This window comes from Cetorhinus maximus, chromosome 38 (assembly GCF_964194155.1).
Source record: "Cetorhinus maximus chromosome 38, sCetMax3.hap1.1, whole genome shotgun sequence".
Classification (NCBI taxonomy): domain Eukaryota; kingdom Metazoa; phylum Chordata; class Chondrichthyes; order Lamniformes; family Cetorhinidae; genus Cetorhinus; species Cetorhinus maximus.
Genome location: NC_135916.1, coordinates 4,556,446 through 4,572,903, shown reverse-complemented (window position 1 = coordinate 4,572,903; position 16,458 = coordinate 4,556,446). Strand labels below are relative to the sequence as shown.

The following is a 16,458-nucleotide window of genomic DNA, read 5'->3' as shown; positions in this document are numbered from 1 at the left end:
ATTCATACTTCGCGAAATGGGAGCCTGTTGGTCTGCCCACGGCATGCGTAGGGCCGATAGTTTAGCTGGTGTTTGGTGTCCTATGTGACTTCCAGTCAGCTCAGTGCTCCAAAGCAACATAAAGGGAGTATCTTTCAAGTGTTGTGACACAGCTGCTGATTATTCTCTGATATTTGTCCCTTGATTCGAAGTGGGCATGCGCTGCAAGAGGTGAAGTACCTTTTGGGCGAGAAATCTGCTGTCCTTACCTGATTTGGCCTACATGTGAATCCAGACACACAGCAATGTGGTTGACTCTTAACAATGTGTTCTAACTGAGGGGAATTGTGGATGGGCAATAAATGCTGGCCTAGAGAGCGATACCCACATCTGATGAATGAGTAGGAAAAAAAGTTTGAAGCAGCTCGAAAGGCCTGTTGTCCTGTCTCACCGCTGATGTACGGAGAGCACGTGATAAAATCAATACCTAATTTCAATCTGGATCAGGTGTTGGGGTGGGCTATCCAGTGTGGATGTGGTTCATTCAACAATGAGCATCATCGCGTGATATGTAAAGTTCCGTTGGAGGAAAACACCAGAACACAATTAGAACCATTCTGATAAATTTATTGTGGGCTATTCTGTTAATTGTATTTCAATGCCGTTACTGACAGTGGCTAAGTTCCTGTTTCTTTGAACTGAAGGCCCATCAATTTGAAACCGCTCCCTTCCGCTCTAACGCCTACGTGCTATTCATATCATCTTTAATACTGGCCACTTGCAGAATGTTTGCATATTTTTTAGTTACTTTCCCAAATATCAGCTGCTTTAAATATACCTTCTGTTCGTCGGGAGCTGGTGTTTTTACCAGCTGTACAACTAACCGCTTGTTGTGAATAAGTCAGGCAGCGTTTACATTTGAAACGTGAAGAACTCCACTTCCTCATTCAGCCTGCTGGAGCTGAGCACATCACTGAGATAGAGATCTGCAGAGTGGGCGGAGACTAATGACCAACAATGCAGCAGTACATCTTTGTGTTGAGAATCCACCTCTCAATTAGCAGAATCCATTGTTTCAATTCACTCTCAATGTCTCCGCGTTTCCACGTAGGAACTCTGACATTTGCATTCACATTATGTTCCTTGGTCTGGACACATGTGGGGATCTGCAAAGATGCTCAGTGTTTGCACACACACTCTACCCAGCTGCTCTCCTTTGACTTTCACTGAAGCTTTTATTCCGTCAGAAAATGGACCATTTGTGATTTTTTTTAACCCATTTCAGTTGAGTTCTGCCTCTAAGGCAAAGGGGATACATTGACGATTGTCATTAATTGTTAATAGTGTTTGCAAATGGATACCCAGTACAACAAATATGACTGGAGGTATTGAAACCTTATACTAGAGGAGGTAATTCGGCCCACCCTTTCTGTACTGTATTTTTATGTGCTGCTAAATATTCTACAATGCCCCAATATTAATTTTGCTAACGTACAAATTAGACATGTTGAAATGAATGTAAAGTTGTGCTTGTAAAGTGCATATGGAATCATTTGCACCATACTTTCAATGTCTCCCTTCCAAAGTTAAACATTCCGTTCATTTTTAAACACTTTTGTAAGATCATATGAACATTCGTTCATTAGAAATTGGAGCAGGGGTAGGCCATTGAGACACTCGATCCTGCTCCGCCGTTCAATGAGATCAGGGCTGATCTAATTGCAACCTCCCTTGTCTGGCCCCAGGCACCTTGAGGTCATTGTAGATCACAGCGTTGAATATAATAAATGTACCTGCCTTCACTGCTCTCTGAAAAAGATTGATTCCGTGAAAAAAAAAATCATCTTCGAAGCCGTTCAACTCTGTGAATCCTTCCTTATAAACTGTGCCACCTCGTTCTCACTCCCCCCACGGGGTGAACATTCTCCTAGATTCTAGTCTGTAAAACACCCTCAATATCTTGTATGCTTCTATAAGTCCAGCTCCCAGGTTTCAAAGTGCGATTGAGTATAGGTCCTATTTTCTCAGCCTTTCCTGATCTCTTCGGCCAAGCTTTCAGCAAACATTGCGTGAACTGCTCCTAATGACAGCATATTTTTCCTTACTTAAGGAGGCCAAAATGGCAGACTGTACTGTTGGTGTGGTCTCGCCACTGCGCTGTACAATTGTAGTGCGGTCTCCTACATTTAAACTCAATCCCCTTTGCCCAAAACTGACCATATTCCATTTTCATTCATAGTTCCTTTGTCTGCCTTCATTGTATTTCTCTGTAATTAATGAAAAAGTGCCCCCTGATCTGTCTCCACCAGAGCATTTTACGCACTCCCCCATTGCATTTAATATTCTGCTTATCCATTTCTTTCCGCCATGTGGAAAAGTTCATATTTTCGAAGATTATACTCCATCTGACAAATTGATGGCCAGTCACTCACCTGCTTGTATCCTTAGCAGATTCACCATTTGCTCCTCACAACTTTATTTCCTGCTTATCTTTGTATCCTTGAAAATTGGGTTACAGCGCAGTCCCTCATTTTCAGCCAAACATTCATATGATTGGTTAATGTTTGAAGGTGCAGCAAAGATGCATGTGGCACTCCAATCGTCACAGTTTGCCGACTTGAATATGTTCCATTTTCCCCACCTCTCTGTTTCCAGTTGGTTTTCCAATCCTCTATCCTTGCTCAAATATTACTCACAAAACCAAGAGCTCTTATTTTCTGCTCCAATTTGTTTACGTGATGACTTATCGAATGACGTTTGCAAATTGAAAAAAACCTACATCTTCTGATTCCCTGTTTCCCAGTCTGCTTGTTACACCCTCAAAGAGCACCAACATTTGTCAAACGCCATGTCCCTTACAGAAAATCCTGTTGACTCTGCCTGATTGCAACAGGATTTTATTAATGGCCTGCTGCTACATCCTTAAAAATGGATTCTGACTTATTCACAATGTTAGATGTTATGTAATCGGCCTATAGTTCCCAGCTGCTTCTTGCCTTCCTTCTTTCTAGAACATAGGTGTTACATTTGTGGTTTTCCAAGAAGCAGGGAGCTTCCTAGAGTAGACGGAATTTTCGAGGATTACAAACAATGTATCCATTATCACTGTTATCTCCTCCCTTTAGGACGCCAGGATGCTGGCCATGATTCCAGGAGTGTTGTCAGTCTTTATTTCCATTAGTGCTCCCAGAACTTCATTCTCCAGTGATTGTGTTTCTTTTAGCCTCGTCCCTCTTGATTTTATTCCATGCCTTGGATGATTTCTGTGTCATCTGCTGCGAATACAGATTTAGAAATACTTGTTCAACTTCTTTGCCATTTTTTTGTTTCCCAATTAGTACTTCGCCAGTCTCCTCCTCCAAGGGTCCAATTCTCAACTGGCTATTTATCTTTTCTGTTTCATATACTTATTACATTTTTTTTTCCTGTCTGTTTGTATTCTGTTACATGCCACGCAAATCCTGAATCCGTTGGCGTGATGTCCATTATATGTGTGTTAAGAGAGTCAAAGATGTTGTGTGTAACATTTAATAACTTATTCGCATTGGAAGAAGGTTACATTTATTGGCATGAATAAATGAGTGCAGGGAGACTCAGTGTGCAAGCCCACGAATATTACTGGTCTTTTATCCAAAAAATAATTAATATATTTTTTTCAAAGTATTGAACAAAGGTTGTCACAATATATCTTCATCCAATTTGTCTGAACACATGTCGATCCATTGCTTTTCCAGACAAGGTTCAAATTGCTCTTTTTCTGAGATGCTGTGTTGCTGACCTGAAACTACAGGTTTACGTTGTAAATACTTGCTGTCACTCTCAACTTCAGCCGAAAACTTTAGCAGTCACAGAAACTGAAATAGACACACAGACAAAAATAGCTACTCAAACAGAGACAGACTCAAAGAAAGGCACATGTGCACTGAAAGTGACAGACAGAGACAGGTACACAGACAGTGACAGTCACACAGAAAGTGACAGAAGCACAGGCAGTGGCACGCACACAGGTCTTGTTAGACACAAAGGCAGAGGCAGGCACACAGGCAGACACGCAGAAACACAGTCAGGGGCAATACAAAGTCAGAGACTGGCACAACGACAGTAGGAAACAGATACAGACAGACGTGTACACGGAGACAGTCATACAAACAGAGATCGGCACAAAGACATAAACTGCTACACGACAAGCGAGAGATGCACAGACAGTGATAACTAAACAGACAGAGACAGACACACAGAAAGAGACTGTCACACAGACAGAGAGAGCCACGCAGAAAGAGAATGACACACAATTTGAGGCGTACAGAGTAAAATAGGAAAATAAATGGAGAGACACAGAGCGAGACAGGCAGACAGAGTGATGCAGATACTAAGCAGAGGCAGTCACACAGACATGATACAGAGAACCAGACAGAGGCAATCACACACACTGTGGCATTTTCAAAGATCCGTACCCATAGAGAAACATTTTCTGACCAGGCCCTCGTTCACAGTGTCATTTTCGTCAAATTTGCCGCTCTTTAGACCGTGGAGTCCACGGGAACGATGAGGCCTGAAGATAAACGGTGATGATGGCTCATGAAGAGATAGGGAGAGCTCTGCATGTTAAAACATTCGTCACACACTCTCTGCGGATGGCCCACCTTTCAAATCCCTGGACTGGGATTGTAAAACTGAAGACACTTATCCCTGGTAAAATTTTCGACAAACTGCATTTAAACGTTCCAAACACCTGGAAATCTAAAATCTAAAATGCTTTGCTCATACATGGTCACAATAAATTAGCTGTGGCCTAACCGGTGATTCAGTTATGTTTTTGTGCATCACCTCTTTCGATTGTTCTTTTTGACTTTTCTTCTCACAACTGGATATCCAGTCAGACTTATTGTCACCCGCTCTCAGGGACCAATTCTCACTTTGGCTGTTTTCTTCCTTTTCACATTCTTGTTGAAGCTTTTTTTTAATTCCCATCTGTAAAAAGACGATGATATGGCGCTCGAATCCTTAACATGTTGGCATAATGTAACGTGTCTGCTCATTAACAAGTTCTGAGCATCTTTGCAGCATGTTTAATAACTCCTACGTATTTGAAGTAACTTGCATTGAATTGCTTGAATAATTAAGTGCAGGATGATTCAGTCAGTGTATCCGCACCACTCGTGGTGATTGATTGAAGGATGAATTATTTAATCTGATCAAAGTATTTAACACAAATTCTCAAACTGTGGTTTCATTCAATGTGTATCAATACATGTCAACCCCTGAACCATTGTTTCCAGTCCCAAGGATTAAATTGCTTTGAGCTTGAGATGATTTCTTTCTGCTGTAAAGCCATAGGTTTATGTTGTAAACACTGCCTCTGTCAAATTCAGACAGTTAGATTTCCAAATGTTTCACCTATTGATATTTCATTTTCGTTCTCTATCCATTTAGTTGATATGCGAAGTGTGATGCTTGTGAAAGTTAATAAACTACTCTTGTTATTGTAAATTGAAACACTGCTCGGTTTTTATTATGTAGATATCACCTCCTCTTTTAATCGGCTGGAGTTGGTCACATCATTGAGATAAGGATCTGTATATCGGTGGAGACTAACGTCCTTAAATAAACACATTGGAGCAGCTGCCCCTTCTGCTCAAATTGAACATGTACCTACCTGATATTTTTTCAAATTCAAATGTTACTGCTAATGCATGGATTCATTCCATAATGGTGCTCGCCGACAGAAACAGAAACTCAGACGGAAGCAGACATTCAGACAGAGAAAGGCGCATACACATAGTCAGGCCCATAGATAGAGATAGGCTCACAGAGTCAGATATACCGACAGACTCAGAGAAACACATCCAGGGAGAGAGACAGATACGGGGACAGGCACGCTGGTAGAGGCTGTCACACAGACAGCGACAAACAAACATTGGGAAACATTTAAACACACAGACATACAGAGAGATACACTCCCACAGACAGAGACAGGCACACAGATAGAGACAGACACAGAGATAGACTTATGCGCACACAGAGATTTCGACACACAGACAGTGACAGATACTCAGGCAGTGAAATTTATGCCAAGATTCCTTAACCACGGAGAAAAAAAAAATATTCTCCAGATCCTCACGCACTGCCTCTTCTCTCTAAGCTCAGCGGCCTGGTGTGACAGCTGGAGACAGGTCAATGCAAAACGTTAAGATCAAGGGATAGAAAGGGGGTTCAATCTGGGGAAATAAATCACCCTCATCCTGCGTCCTTCTCCCAAAGCCAACCTGAGTGGGCTCGGGATTTCAGAGGAGGCTTGACCTGACAATCCATCCTCTGCAGATTCCAATCTCGCTTGACAACATATCCAGGAAGCGCCACGTTTCCCCAGCTTCCCCACTGCTTTCTCCTTATTCCATCGGTCAAAACCTTTCAAGCATTTGGAAACCTCCAGCATGTGCCCTCATAGCCTTCTCTGTTCTGCATCAGTCTGTGTGTCTGCCTCAGTCTGTGTGTTTGAGTCTGTGTGTTCCATTATTGAATATCTCGCAATTAGGAGAACGATCCCAGCTTTTCCTATCTCTCCACATAACTGAAGCCTCCTCATCCCTGGTACCAATGTATCCAATATCCTTTCCAGCCTTTCCAAGTCTTTGACATCCTCCCTAAAGTTGATTCCAGAATTGGACAGCATATTCCAGATGAGGCCTAGCCGATGATTTATGCATGTTTGAGAATCGATTCCTCTCTTTTGTATTGTTTGCGTTTATGTTTAGAACCACAATTCCAGCAAGATTGTTTTACTTGCCCCAGATTCTTCAACGTAAGTACGAAGAGAAGATAAAGGAGCAGGAGTAGGCCATTCTGCCCCTCCATCCTGCCCTGCCATTTAATAAAATCATGGCTGATCTAATAGTTACCGCAACTGCACTCCTCTAACAAAGATAATCTATCAGCCTCATGCTTGCCAAGAATTTATTCACCTCTGCCTTGAAAATATCAAAAACTCTGCTTCCACCGCGTTTTCAGGAAGAGAGTTCCAAAGGCTCACGACTCCCTGAGTGGAAAAGCACATTCTCATGTTCGTTTTAAATGGGCGAACCCTTAGTTTTAAGCAGTGACCCCTAGTTCTAGTTTCTCCCAAAAGAGGAAAGATCCTCTTCACATCCACCCTCTCAAGGCTCCTCAGGTTCTTATGTGTTTCAATGAAGTCGCCTCTTACTCTTCTAAAGTCCAGCTGATACAAGCCTAGCCTGTCCAGCCTTTCCTTATAAGACAACCCACCCATTCCAGGTATCAGTCTGGTGAACCTTCTCTGAACTGCTTCCAACGTGTTTCCGCCATCTTGAAATATTGGTGTACATGAACTCTCTTCCTGCACACTTTGGAACTTTTTCAAGTTTCTTCAAGTTGCATTTTCTCCTGAGCCCTCTCTGAGTGCATCACCTCACAATTATCTTCAAGAATTATCCACATTTCACCAGGCTGCAAATATCCACCTGAAATCTGCTTCTATGCTCCTCACTCTTTACTAAAATTTCTACATCACTACATTTTCAGCTGGCACAGAAGGTGGCAGGTTCGGCTTAGAAAATAAAGACCAGGAAACTGAACAGGATATAGGAAAATCAACAGGTCATTTAACACTTCAAGCCTTTGATACCATTAAATTAGATCACGGCCACGCAGCCAGGTGGAAGCGGTGACGTAGTGATGTACCACTGGACTAATGATCCGCAGCAATGGTTTATGGATCTGTGTTCTAATCCCAAGTGATGGAATAAACATGAAACCAGTGTGGATTATTGTAAAATGCCAGTTGCCTGTATCCACGTCACCAAATAATTCGCAAAGACAAATGGATGTAAATACAAGCTGAGGCAGTGGTGCCCCATGAGAGAATGCAAGAGGAGTAGTACATGCCAGTCTCTGATTGATATCAAATAATACCGTTAATTATGATATATATAAACCATTGACATGACCTTTGCAGGAGCTATTTCCAATCTTACGCCACCCTAGTTTCCTCAATTCACTCCTGAAAGCTAGGACTGTATCGTCTTGCCTGTGCCTCCCAGTCCCACAAAGCAGTTGTGTCGGGAGAGTGGAAACTCTGCGCTTCTCCTACTCAGAGCAGAAAGATGTCGGAGGAGAATTGATGGCGGTGTTCAAAATCACGATGGGTTTTGATGGATTGGATAAGGAGCAAGTAATTCCAGTGGTGGTAACCAGAAAACACACAATTGAACATACTTGGCAAAAGAACCAAAGGGGGCATGATGGGGACAAATTTCTTTACAAACAGCGAGTAGTTGTGATCTGGAAAGCACCTCCTGAAATTGAATTATGAACGTTTGAAATTGAATTGGATAAGTAAGTGTGCAAAACAGAATCCATGGATATTGGGAAAAGCAGGGAGTTGGCTTAATTGCAAAACACCACAAAGGAGCTGACAAATGTGTAATGAGAGGAATAGCCTTCTCTGTACTGTAATGTATCGTTCTCTGATTCTTGGGAATAAGGGAAGGTTCTGGCCTTCATTTAATCAATTCATCTTCTTTCTTTTCAGTGGCCTTTGCGGTTCAGCGGAGCGTGCCTCAATGTAAGTATTGACATTTCTCTCTAAAATCCTGACAGTGAATAATTAATTCCCACACTAAATCAATCAGTTTGCTTTAATCGAAATGAATTTGGTTGCTGTAACCCATGGTGTTGTCGCAGTGATAGCTGCAATGCAGCATGCATTCTGACAGTTGTCATTGCGAAGACGTTATGTGAAATGACCTTTTTTGACACTTTATCCCATTTCCTTTCTGCGCCGAGAATGACGAGGCAGCATTCCCGCATTCGAAATGGTCACAGACCAATGTTCTATTGAATTTTAAAATGACCTCAAAGTTTGTTTTAATTTCCCATTCCAAGTCCTCACATTTGTTATCATGGCGAACGAGGCCATTGTATCCTTTATGTCTTTTCTGCCTTTGAATGCCAGCGTGACTGGCCTATCTGTTCTCTCCTTCTATACACCCGAGTTGCATTACCTTTAAAAGCCTGAACTAACAAACATACGATCAACTTAACAAGGCTCTGGAGTTATCCTGCAGTACCAGATTCAAGCCACTCCTCGGCTCAGTGATTTCTTGTCTACATCGTCATTGGAAGGGTTAGTGTTAATTTCTAGTCTTTCTCTCCTCGTTCTGGACTCGGAAACGAGTGGCATAGAATCTGTCTATCTCGCCCCGGAAACAGTTAATTTACCTGGAACACCTCAATTTCATCAATTTATATTATACACATAGCATTTCACATTCTGTCTGTTGTCATAATTCACAGCATGTCGCCCAGAAGTGATTCTCTAACACTGCAGAGGCCGAATCTCACACATATCTTCCCTGTCCACTGAACCCAGCCTGGACCACCACCTCGAACTCTTCAATTGATCAAATAGAGCAACTGTTGATTTCCATCTCGAACAATGATTAAATCTAATAAAAGAAACATGTTACTCGTGGAGTTGTATCTGTCATTGTGTTTTCCTAGTAGCTTTGACTAAGGCCATGTTCAGTACAGTCGCATCCCCACATGCTGGTGGAATCGTCTCCCTGCCCCACCAGAGCTGTTTCGGCCGCACTGTAGCACTAAAGCTGAGAGTTGAATTCCCCCTAGCTCCTCTGTCACCTTCCGCTCAATCCAACAACATTAACCGCCGTTAATTTTGTATAATCTGCAGTTTTCACCAAAAACCAGTCGGCCCTGACAGCTTCGCCGCAACCACATTTTGCATTTATATAGCGCTTTTAATGCGGTAACACGTCCCAATCTGCTTCATGGGAACCATTATGAAACGAAATTTGACACTGTTTAATAGATAGAGATTTTAGTGTCGATCGCCGAAATATATGCCGATCAGGCAGGAATGAAGGGGTGTACTAAAAAAAGGCAGAGAAGGATGCCAAAGAGCAGCAAAGGAATTCCAGAGTTTCGGACCCCCAGACGCTGAAGACGCCAATTGTGGAGCGATGGAAATCTCAACAAGCCGGTATAAGAGGAGCGCAGAGATGTCGGAGGAGTGTTGGGATTGGAGGAGTTTGCACAGATAGAGGGGCATCGAGGGCCATGGCGAAGGTGGAGGGGCTGGAGGGGGGTGGTGGGGGGGCGGGGCGGGGGCGGTGGGAATTGAGGTGGCGGGGGTGGGGGGGTGATGTTGTGGTGGGTTGACATCAAGAATGAGATTATTGTGAAATCTAAGTATTCCTTCATGGGCTGGCGACGTGGGAAGAATGTATTTCTTTGAGAACAGGAGTCATGGATCAATGGAACTTGGTGCGAATGAAGACAGAGGGCAGCAGAGATTTAGTTAACTTCGAGTTTATGGCTGGTGGAAAATGCGCGTTTCACAAGGACACAGGTGGAATAAACATATCTGGAGCTAACAACGGTAGATGAACAGGGGCAGAGGTGGAGTCAGGTGATGCCACTGAGGCGGATATAGGTGGCCTTGAAGATGGAGCGCATAAGACCAACTCAAAGTCAAAAGTCGAACTTACATTATCAAGAAAGTCCTTCAGGGACAGGAAGCTTCCAGGGAGTGGGATGGAGTTGGTGTATAGGTATAGGAGCTCTGGAGTTGGGGGATGGGGGATGGGTGTCTTGGGGCCCAAACCCACGTCCTGCTTCCAATCAGCATATCAGTTTTACCAACAAGTCGTGGCCTGCATCGTTTGAGAGACAGTCACCATCAGATTCTCAAAGGCAATTAGGTTGGACAAGGAATTCAGCCTCGCCAGAGTCACTCACATCCGGAATGATTGCATAATACTTCCGGTGTACAAGGCAACTCCAGTGTTTGAAATGCAAATCCACACCGTTTCAAGTTACATTTTCACCTCGGACCAAATTAACTAGAAATGTCGAATGCACATTAAACAATCTCCTCCATTCCCTTGTATACCACGATAACATTTCTGATCCGACATCTAACTTGAAAGACACCTCCAGCTGAGTTATTTTCTTTGGCACGGCCATATTATGGCCTGTATTACCGAAACCGAAGTAGCAGGACTTCACATATGCGTCAGTAGCCATGAAGCCGTTTTTAAAGCCAAGGGTTACTGAAATACGTTGTTCAACTTCAAATACCTTTCAAATATCTTTCCCAGTTAACAAATCCCTAAACGTCATCTTGTTCCAACTCATTTCCAATGGATGCATCTTCCCTCAACAGGAATTGAGTTATCAACTTCCACTGCATCTGAAACCCTGGAGATCCATTCCCAACAGACCATTCCGGAGGATTCCGCAGATGCATTAACACAGCCAGAGATATCACTTGACCAACCTACTGGAGTTTTCTTGGAAACAGAGAATATCACCATTAAATGCACTGTGCTGGCAAACTATTCTGATAAAACATTCTTCATTTACAAGGATAATCAAGCCCTCAGCCTTTTTCCAACTTCCGAACAGGATGAATTTGTAATGTTCTCCGTTCCTTCTTTAAACCATGGAGGGCGGTACCATTGCAGTTACTGGGATTCGATTGCCCAATACCATTCTCCAGCGAGCGAAACAGTGATGGTGACTACAGAAGCTGAGTGACAAGAAACAGAGATTATTAACAATGACTTTATTCATAGCAATTGCGATTTACAAATCTCAATGTGTTTTTTAGTATAAGCAAATAAGACTTTAGGTATGAGGAGTGAGGGGTATAACGGACTGACCTTGGAATTCACTGCGTAACTCCTGTCAGATGTCAGGAAAGACTGAGGCCTGAGTGCATCAGTCGTGCTTGTAGGGGCTGAGGGAACCAGAGGAGTAAGGCAGCAGGAGCTGCGTGTGAGTGTACAGTCAACAGCTGAAACATTCTGTCCCTCGTGAAGTGGCCCATTATTGTTTGACGTCACACTGTATCTAGGGATACTGCTGGGCCGTTGATGATGTCAAAGTGGACTCAAGTGTTTGCATCCGACAACTGATGACATCGCAGGATCCCTCATGCCCCCATGCGGTGGGGAGGCCAAATCAGCCAATCATTGCCTCCACCCATTGTCTCTCATTCTCCACATAGAAGTTGACAGAACTCCCTTTTATGTTGGACTACAGCCATTGACACTCTCTTTACCGGGTTTGGTAGCAATTTCACCTGACTCAGTAGGCACTGGCTTCAATTTCTAATTCAGCGATTTGAGCTCCATTATCCAGTCTGACACTCCTCCGGCGCACAGTTTAGCGTGTGCTGCACTGCCGAAGTTAGATGTATGTAGTCCAGGACTTGAGCTCCATAATCGGGGCCGACGCACTGCCGGTGTCAGTGCTGAGGGAGCGCTGCTCGACCGGAAGTACATGCACTTGCTCTGAAGACTGCAGGCCTTGATCTCCATAATCCAGTCAATACACCGGTGTTAGCCCTGAAAGAATACTGCACTATAAGAGGTGGTTTTTATCCGATGAGAAGTTATAAACATCCCTCATTTCATGTGAAGGTAAAATACATCATGGGCAGCATTTAGAACAATGTCATTGGGCTGTTCCCCGTAGTGTCCTGAGGTCAATAGATATCCAGCATCCAATGACGCCATTAAGCCTTCATTATCTCAATATTATTCCTGCAATATTGCTCTGCGTAAGTTGCTACAATTCAACATTCGCAATATTTCAATATTTGTTCAGTTTTGGGAAAGCTCTCTGGGACATGCTGGGTTGCTAAGATGAGCTTTCAAATACATTTTGATGTCTTCGTTTCCTTTCTAACCAAAACCGAACCCACCGTTTGTGGAATCTGAATCCCGGATATAATCACTTCCCTTCCACACAGATCAATGGACATTGAGTTAGTAACGTTCTACTGCACATGGCATTCCCCTGATCCACTTCTCATGGTTCTTTCATTTATTTCACAACAGCTCCACCATCAAATCCAGTGATAAGACTTGATCAACGGACTGGGGTTTATATAATAGGAGAGACGGTCACCATTTCCTGCACTGTGACTGGCGATGATCGGGATAAAACCTTCCACTTTTACAGAGGGGACCAGATACTCTCCCCCTCACAGCTCATCACAAAGAACAACATTGGAACGGCTCATGTTACCGCTGTAACAAATGGAGAACAATTCAGCTGCGCATATAGCGTTTCTGTCAATGGTAAGCGGATAGATTCCCCGGTGAGCCAGCGTGTGATGGTGACTATAACAGGTCAGTGACCGGGAACATGGCTATAAAACACTTTGTATTTTTAAATGTCAATGATTTAATCATTGCATTAAAAAGTAATGTTAAATGATCGGAGGGAGTATTGTAAGTGAATGAACTTTGATTTCATTTCTCAACTGTTGGCAGTTTCCCTGAATGAATGAGACTTGAATGCACCAGCAGTGCATCGTCTGTGATGGCAGGGTCTGAGTATGGCAGGGCAGAAAGGCAGGAGGAGGGTGTGACGGGACTTGCAGCACCTGGCGCTCATGCATTGTGCTGTAAGGTCGCAGTCCACCTCACGATTGGCTTATTTTCATTCTGACATCAAAGGGTCCCTGACTGTCCGAACGTGAACATTGATGATGTCACAGCGAATGCCACAAACCAGCCCCATCCTTTAGGATCCTCAGGGGCCTTGACAGGATTCATGTGGAGGGGATGTTTCTTTTTATGGAATAATCTAGAACTCAGGGGCCCGGATTAAAATTAAATGGTCGCACATTTTAGACGGAGGTGAGTGGGTGTTTTTCTTTCTCTCAGAGGATCTTTAGTCTTGGAACTCTGTTCCTGAAAGTTGAATGCAGTATATTTCAGAATTTTGAAGGCAGAGGGAGATAGATTCGTTATTAACGAGGAGTAATTTGTCCTTGAGTATAGTCAGGAAAATGTGGCTGAGGAGAAGGCAAATCAGCCATGATATGATTGAATGGCGCAGAAGACTGGGGGGGCCGAGTGGCCTAAACCTGGTCCGAATTTGTATTCGTACGCTAATACATTCGAGTTTCTGCATCATGAATTGAACAGCTATTGCCACATTTTGGCTCCAATTCACTTGAAACTGCGACGACAACCCATCGCCTTGAAATATCTCAATTAGGCAGTCCGTAACGAATTTGGTATCGCTCTTTCCTGAAAAGGATATACCTGGCCTCTGCTCCCACTCAAAAAAACTTTAGCTTCACAAATCAGACCGATATTCCCCCCGGCGCCAATATAAATGTAGCGCTGCAATGTCGGAAGTACTTGAATATACTTTAGGACTTGATCTGCTTAATCCAGACCTACGCTCCTCCGATAATAATACTGAGGGAGTGCCCCACTGCCGGAGGTAGATGAAAATACTCTAAGACTTGAGCTCCATAATCCAGGCCGACACTCCCCCGGTGCCAGTACTGAGGTAGTGCTGCGCTCTTGGAGGTACATGTATAAACTCTAAAGCTTGAGGTCGAGAATCCAGTCGACTCTCTGCTGAGTCCATTGCTGATGGAGCGCTGCTCTACCGGAGGTGCATGTACATGCTCTTAAATCTGCAGGACATGATCTCCATAATCCAGTCAATACACCGGTGTTAGCTCTGAAAGAATACTGCACTATGAGAGGGGGCTTTTTATCCGATGAGAGGTTATAAACATCCCTCATTTCAGGTGAAGGCAAAAAACACCATGGGCAGTATTTCGAACAATGTCATTGGGATGTTCTCCGTAGTGTCCTGAGGTCAATAGATATCCCCCATCCAATGACCCCATTAAGCCTTCATTATCTCAATATTTTTCCTGCAATATTGCTCTGCGTAAGTTGCTACAATTCAACATTCGCAATATTTCAATATTTGTTCAGTTTTGGGAAAGCTCTCTGGGGCATGCTGGGTTGCTAAGAAAGGCTTTCAAATACATTTTGATGTCTTCGTTTCCTTTCTAACCAAAACCGAACCCACCGTTTGTGGAATCTGAGTCCCGGATGTAAACACTTCCCTTCAACAGAGATCAATGGACATTGAGTTAGTAACGTTCTACTGTACATGGCATTCACCTGATCCACTTCTCATGGTTCTTTCATTTATTTCACAACAGCTCCACCATCAAATCCAGTGATAAGTCTTGATCAACAGACTGGGGTTTATATAATAGGAGAGAGGGTAACCATTTCCTGCACTGTGACTGGAGATGATCGGGATAAAACCTTCCACTTCTACAGAGGGGACCAGATACTCTCCCCCTCACAGCTCATCACAAAGAACAACATTGGAACGGCTCATGTTACCGCTGTACTAAATGGAGAACAATACAGCTGCGCATATAACGTTTCTGTCAATGGTAGGCGGATAGATTCCCCACTGAGCCAGCATGTGATGGTGACTATAACAGGTCAGTGACCGGGAACATGGCTATAAAACACTGTTTGTATTTTAACACATCAATGATTTAATCATTGCATTAAAATGTAATGTTCAATGATCGGTGGGAGTATTGTAAGTGAATGAACTTTGATTTTATTTCTCAACTGTTGACAGTTTCCCTGAATGAATGAGACCTGAATGCACCAGCAGTGCATCGTCTGTGATGGCAGGGTCTGAGTATGGCAGGGCAGAAATGCAGGAGGAGCGTGCACAGGACTTGCAGCAGCTGGCGCTCATGCATTGTGCTGTAAGGTCGCAGTCCACCTCACGATTGGGTTATTTTCATTCTGACATCAAAGTGCCCCAGACTGTCCGAACGTGAACATTGATGATGTCACAGCGAATGCCACAAACCAGCCCCATCCTTTAGGATCCCCAGAGGCCTTGACAGGAATCATGTGGAGGGGATGTTTCTTCTTGTGGAATAATCCAGAACTCAGGGCCCCGGATTAAAATTAAATGGTCGCACATTTTAGACGGAGGTGAGTGGGTGTTTTTCTTTCCTTCAGAGGATCTTTAGTCTTGGAACTCTGTTCCTGAAAGTTGAATGCAGTATATTTGAGAATTTTGAATGCAGAGCGAGATAGATTCGTTATTAACGAGGAGTTAATTTGTTCTTGAGAATAGTCAGGAAAATGTGGCTGAGGAGACGCCAAATCAGCCATGATCAGATTGAATGGCGCAGAAGACTGGGGGGGACGAGTGGCCTAAACCTGGTCCGAATTTGTATTTGTACGCTAATACATTCGAGTTTCTGCATCCTGAATGGAACAGCTATTGCCACATTTTGGCTCCCATTCCCTTGAAACTGCGACGACAACCCATCGCCTTGGAATATCTCAATTAGGCAGTCCCTAACGAATTTGGTATCGCTCTTTCCTGAAAAGGATATACCTGGCCTATGCTCCCAATCAAAAAAACTTTGGCTTCACAAATCAGACCGATATTCCCCCCGGCGCCAATATAAATGTAGCGCTGCAATGTCGGAAGTACTTGAATATACTTTAGGACTTGATCTGCTTAATCCAGACCTACACTCCTCCGATAATAATACCGAGGGAGCGCTCCACCGTCGGAGGTAGATGAGAATACTCTAAGACTTGAGCTCCATAATCCAGGCCGACA

The 16,458-nt window shown here is 43.5% G+C and overlaps 1 protein-coding gene across 1 annotated transcript in view; it reads left to right on the top strand.

Moving 5' to 3' along the window:
* The window catches only part of LOC144672522 (Fc receptor-like protein 5), a 374,607-nt gene that overhangs the window by 116,583 nt on the left and 241,566 nt on the right, over positions 1-16,458 (top strand). The window contains exons 2-3 of the mRNA XM_078534366.1: positions 8,528-8,560; positions 15,008-15,301. Of these exons, the coding sequence (XP_078390492.1) occupies positions 8,528-8,560; positions 15,008-15,301 (327 nt within the window). The remainder of the gene's footprint in view (positions 1-8,527; positions 8,561-15,007; positions 15,302-16,458) is intronic.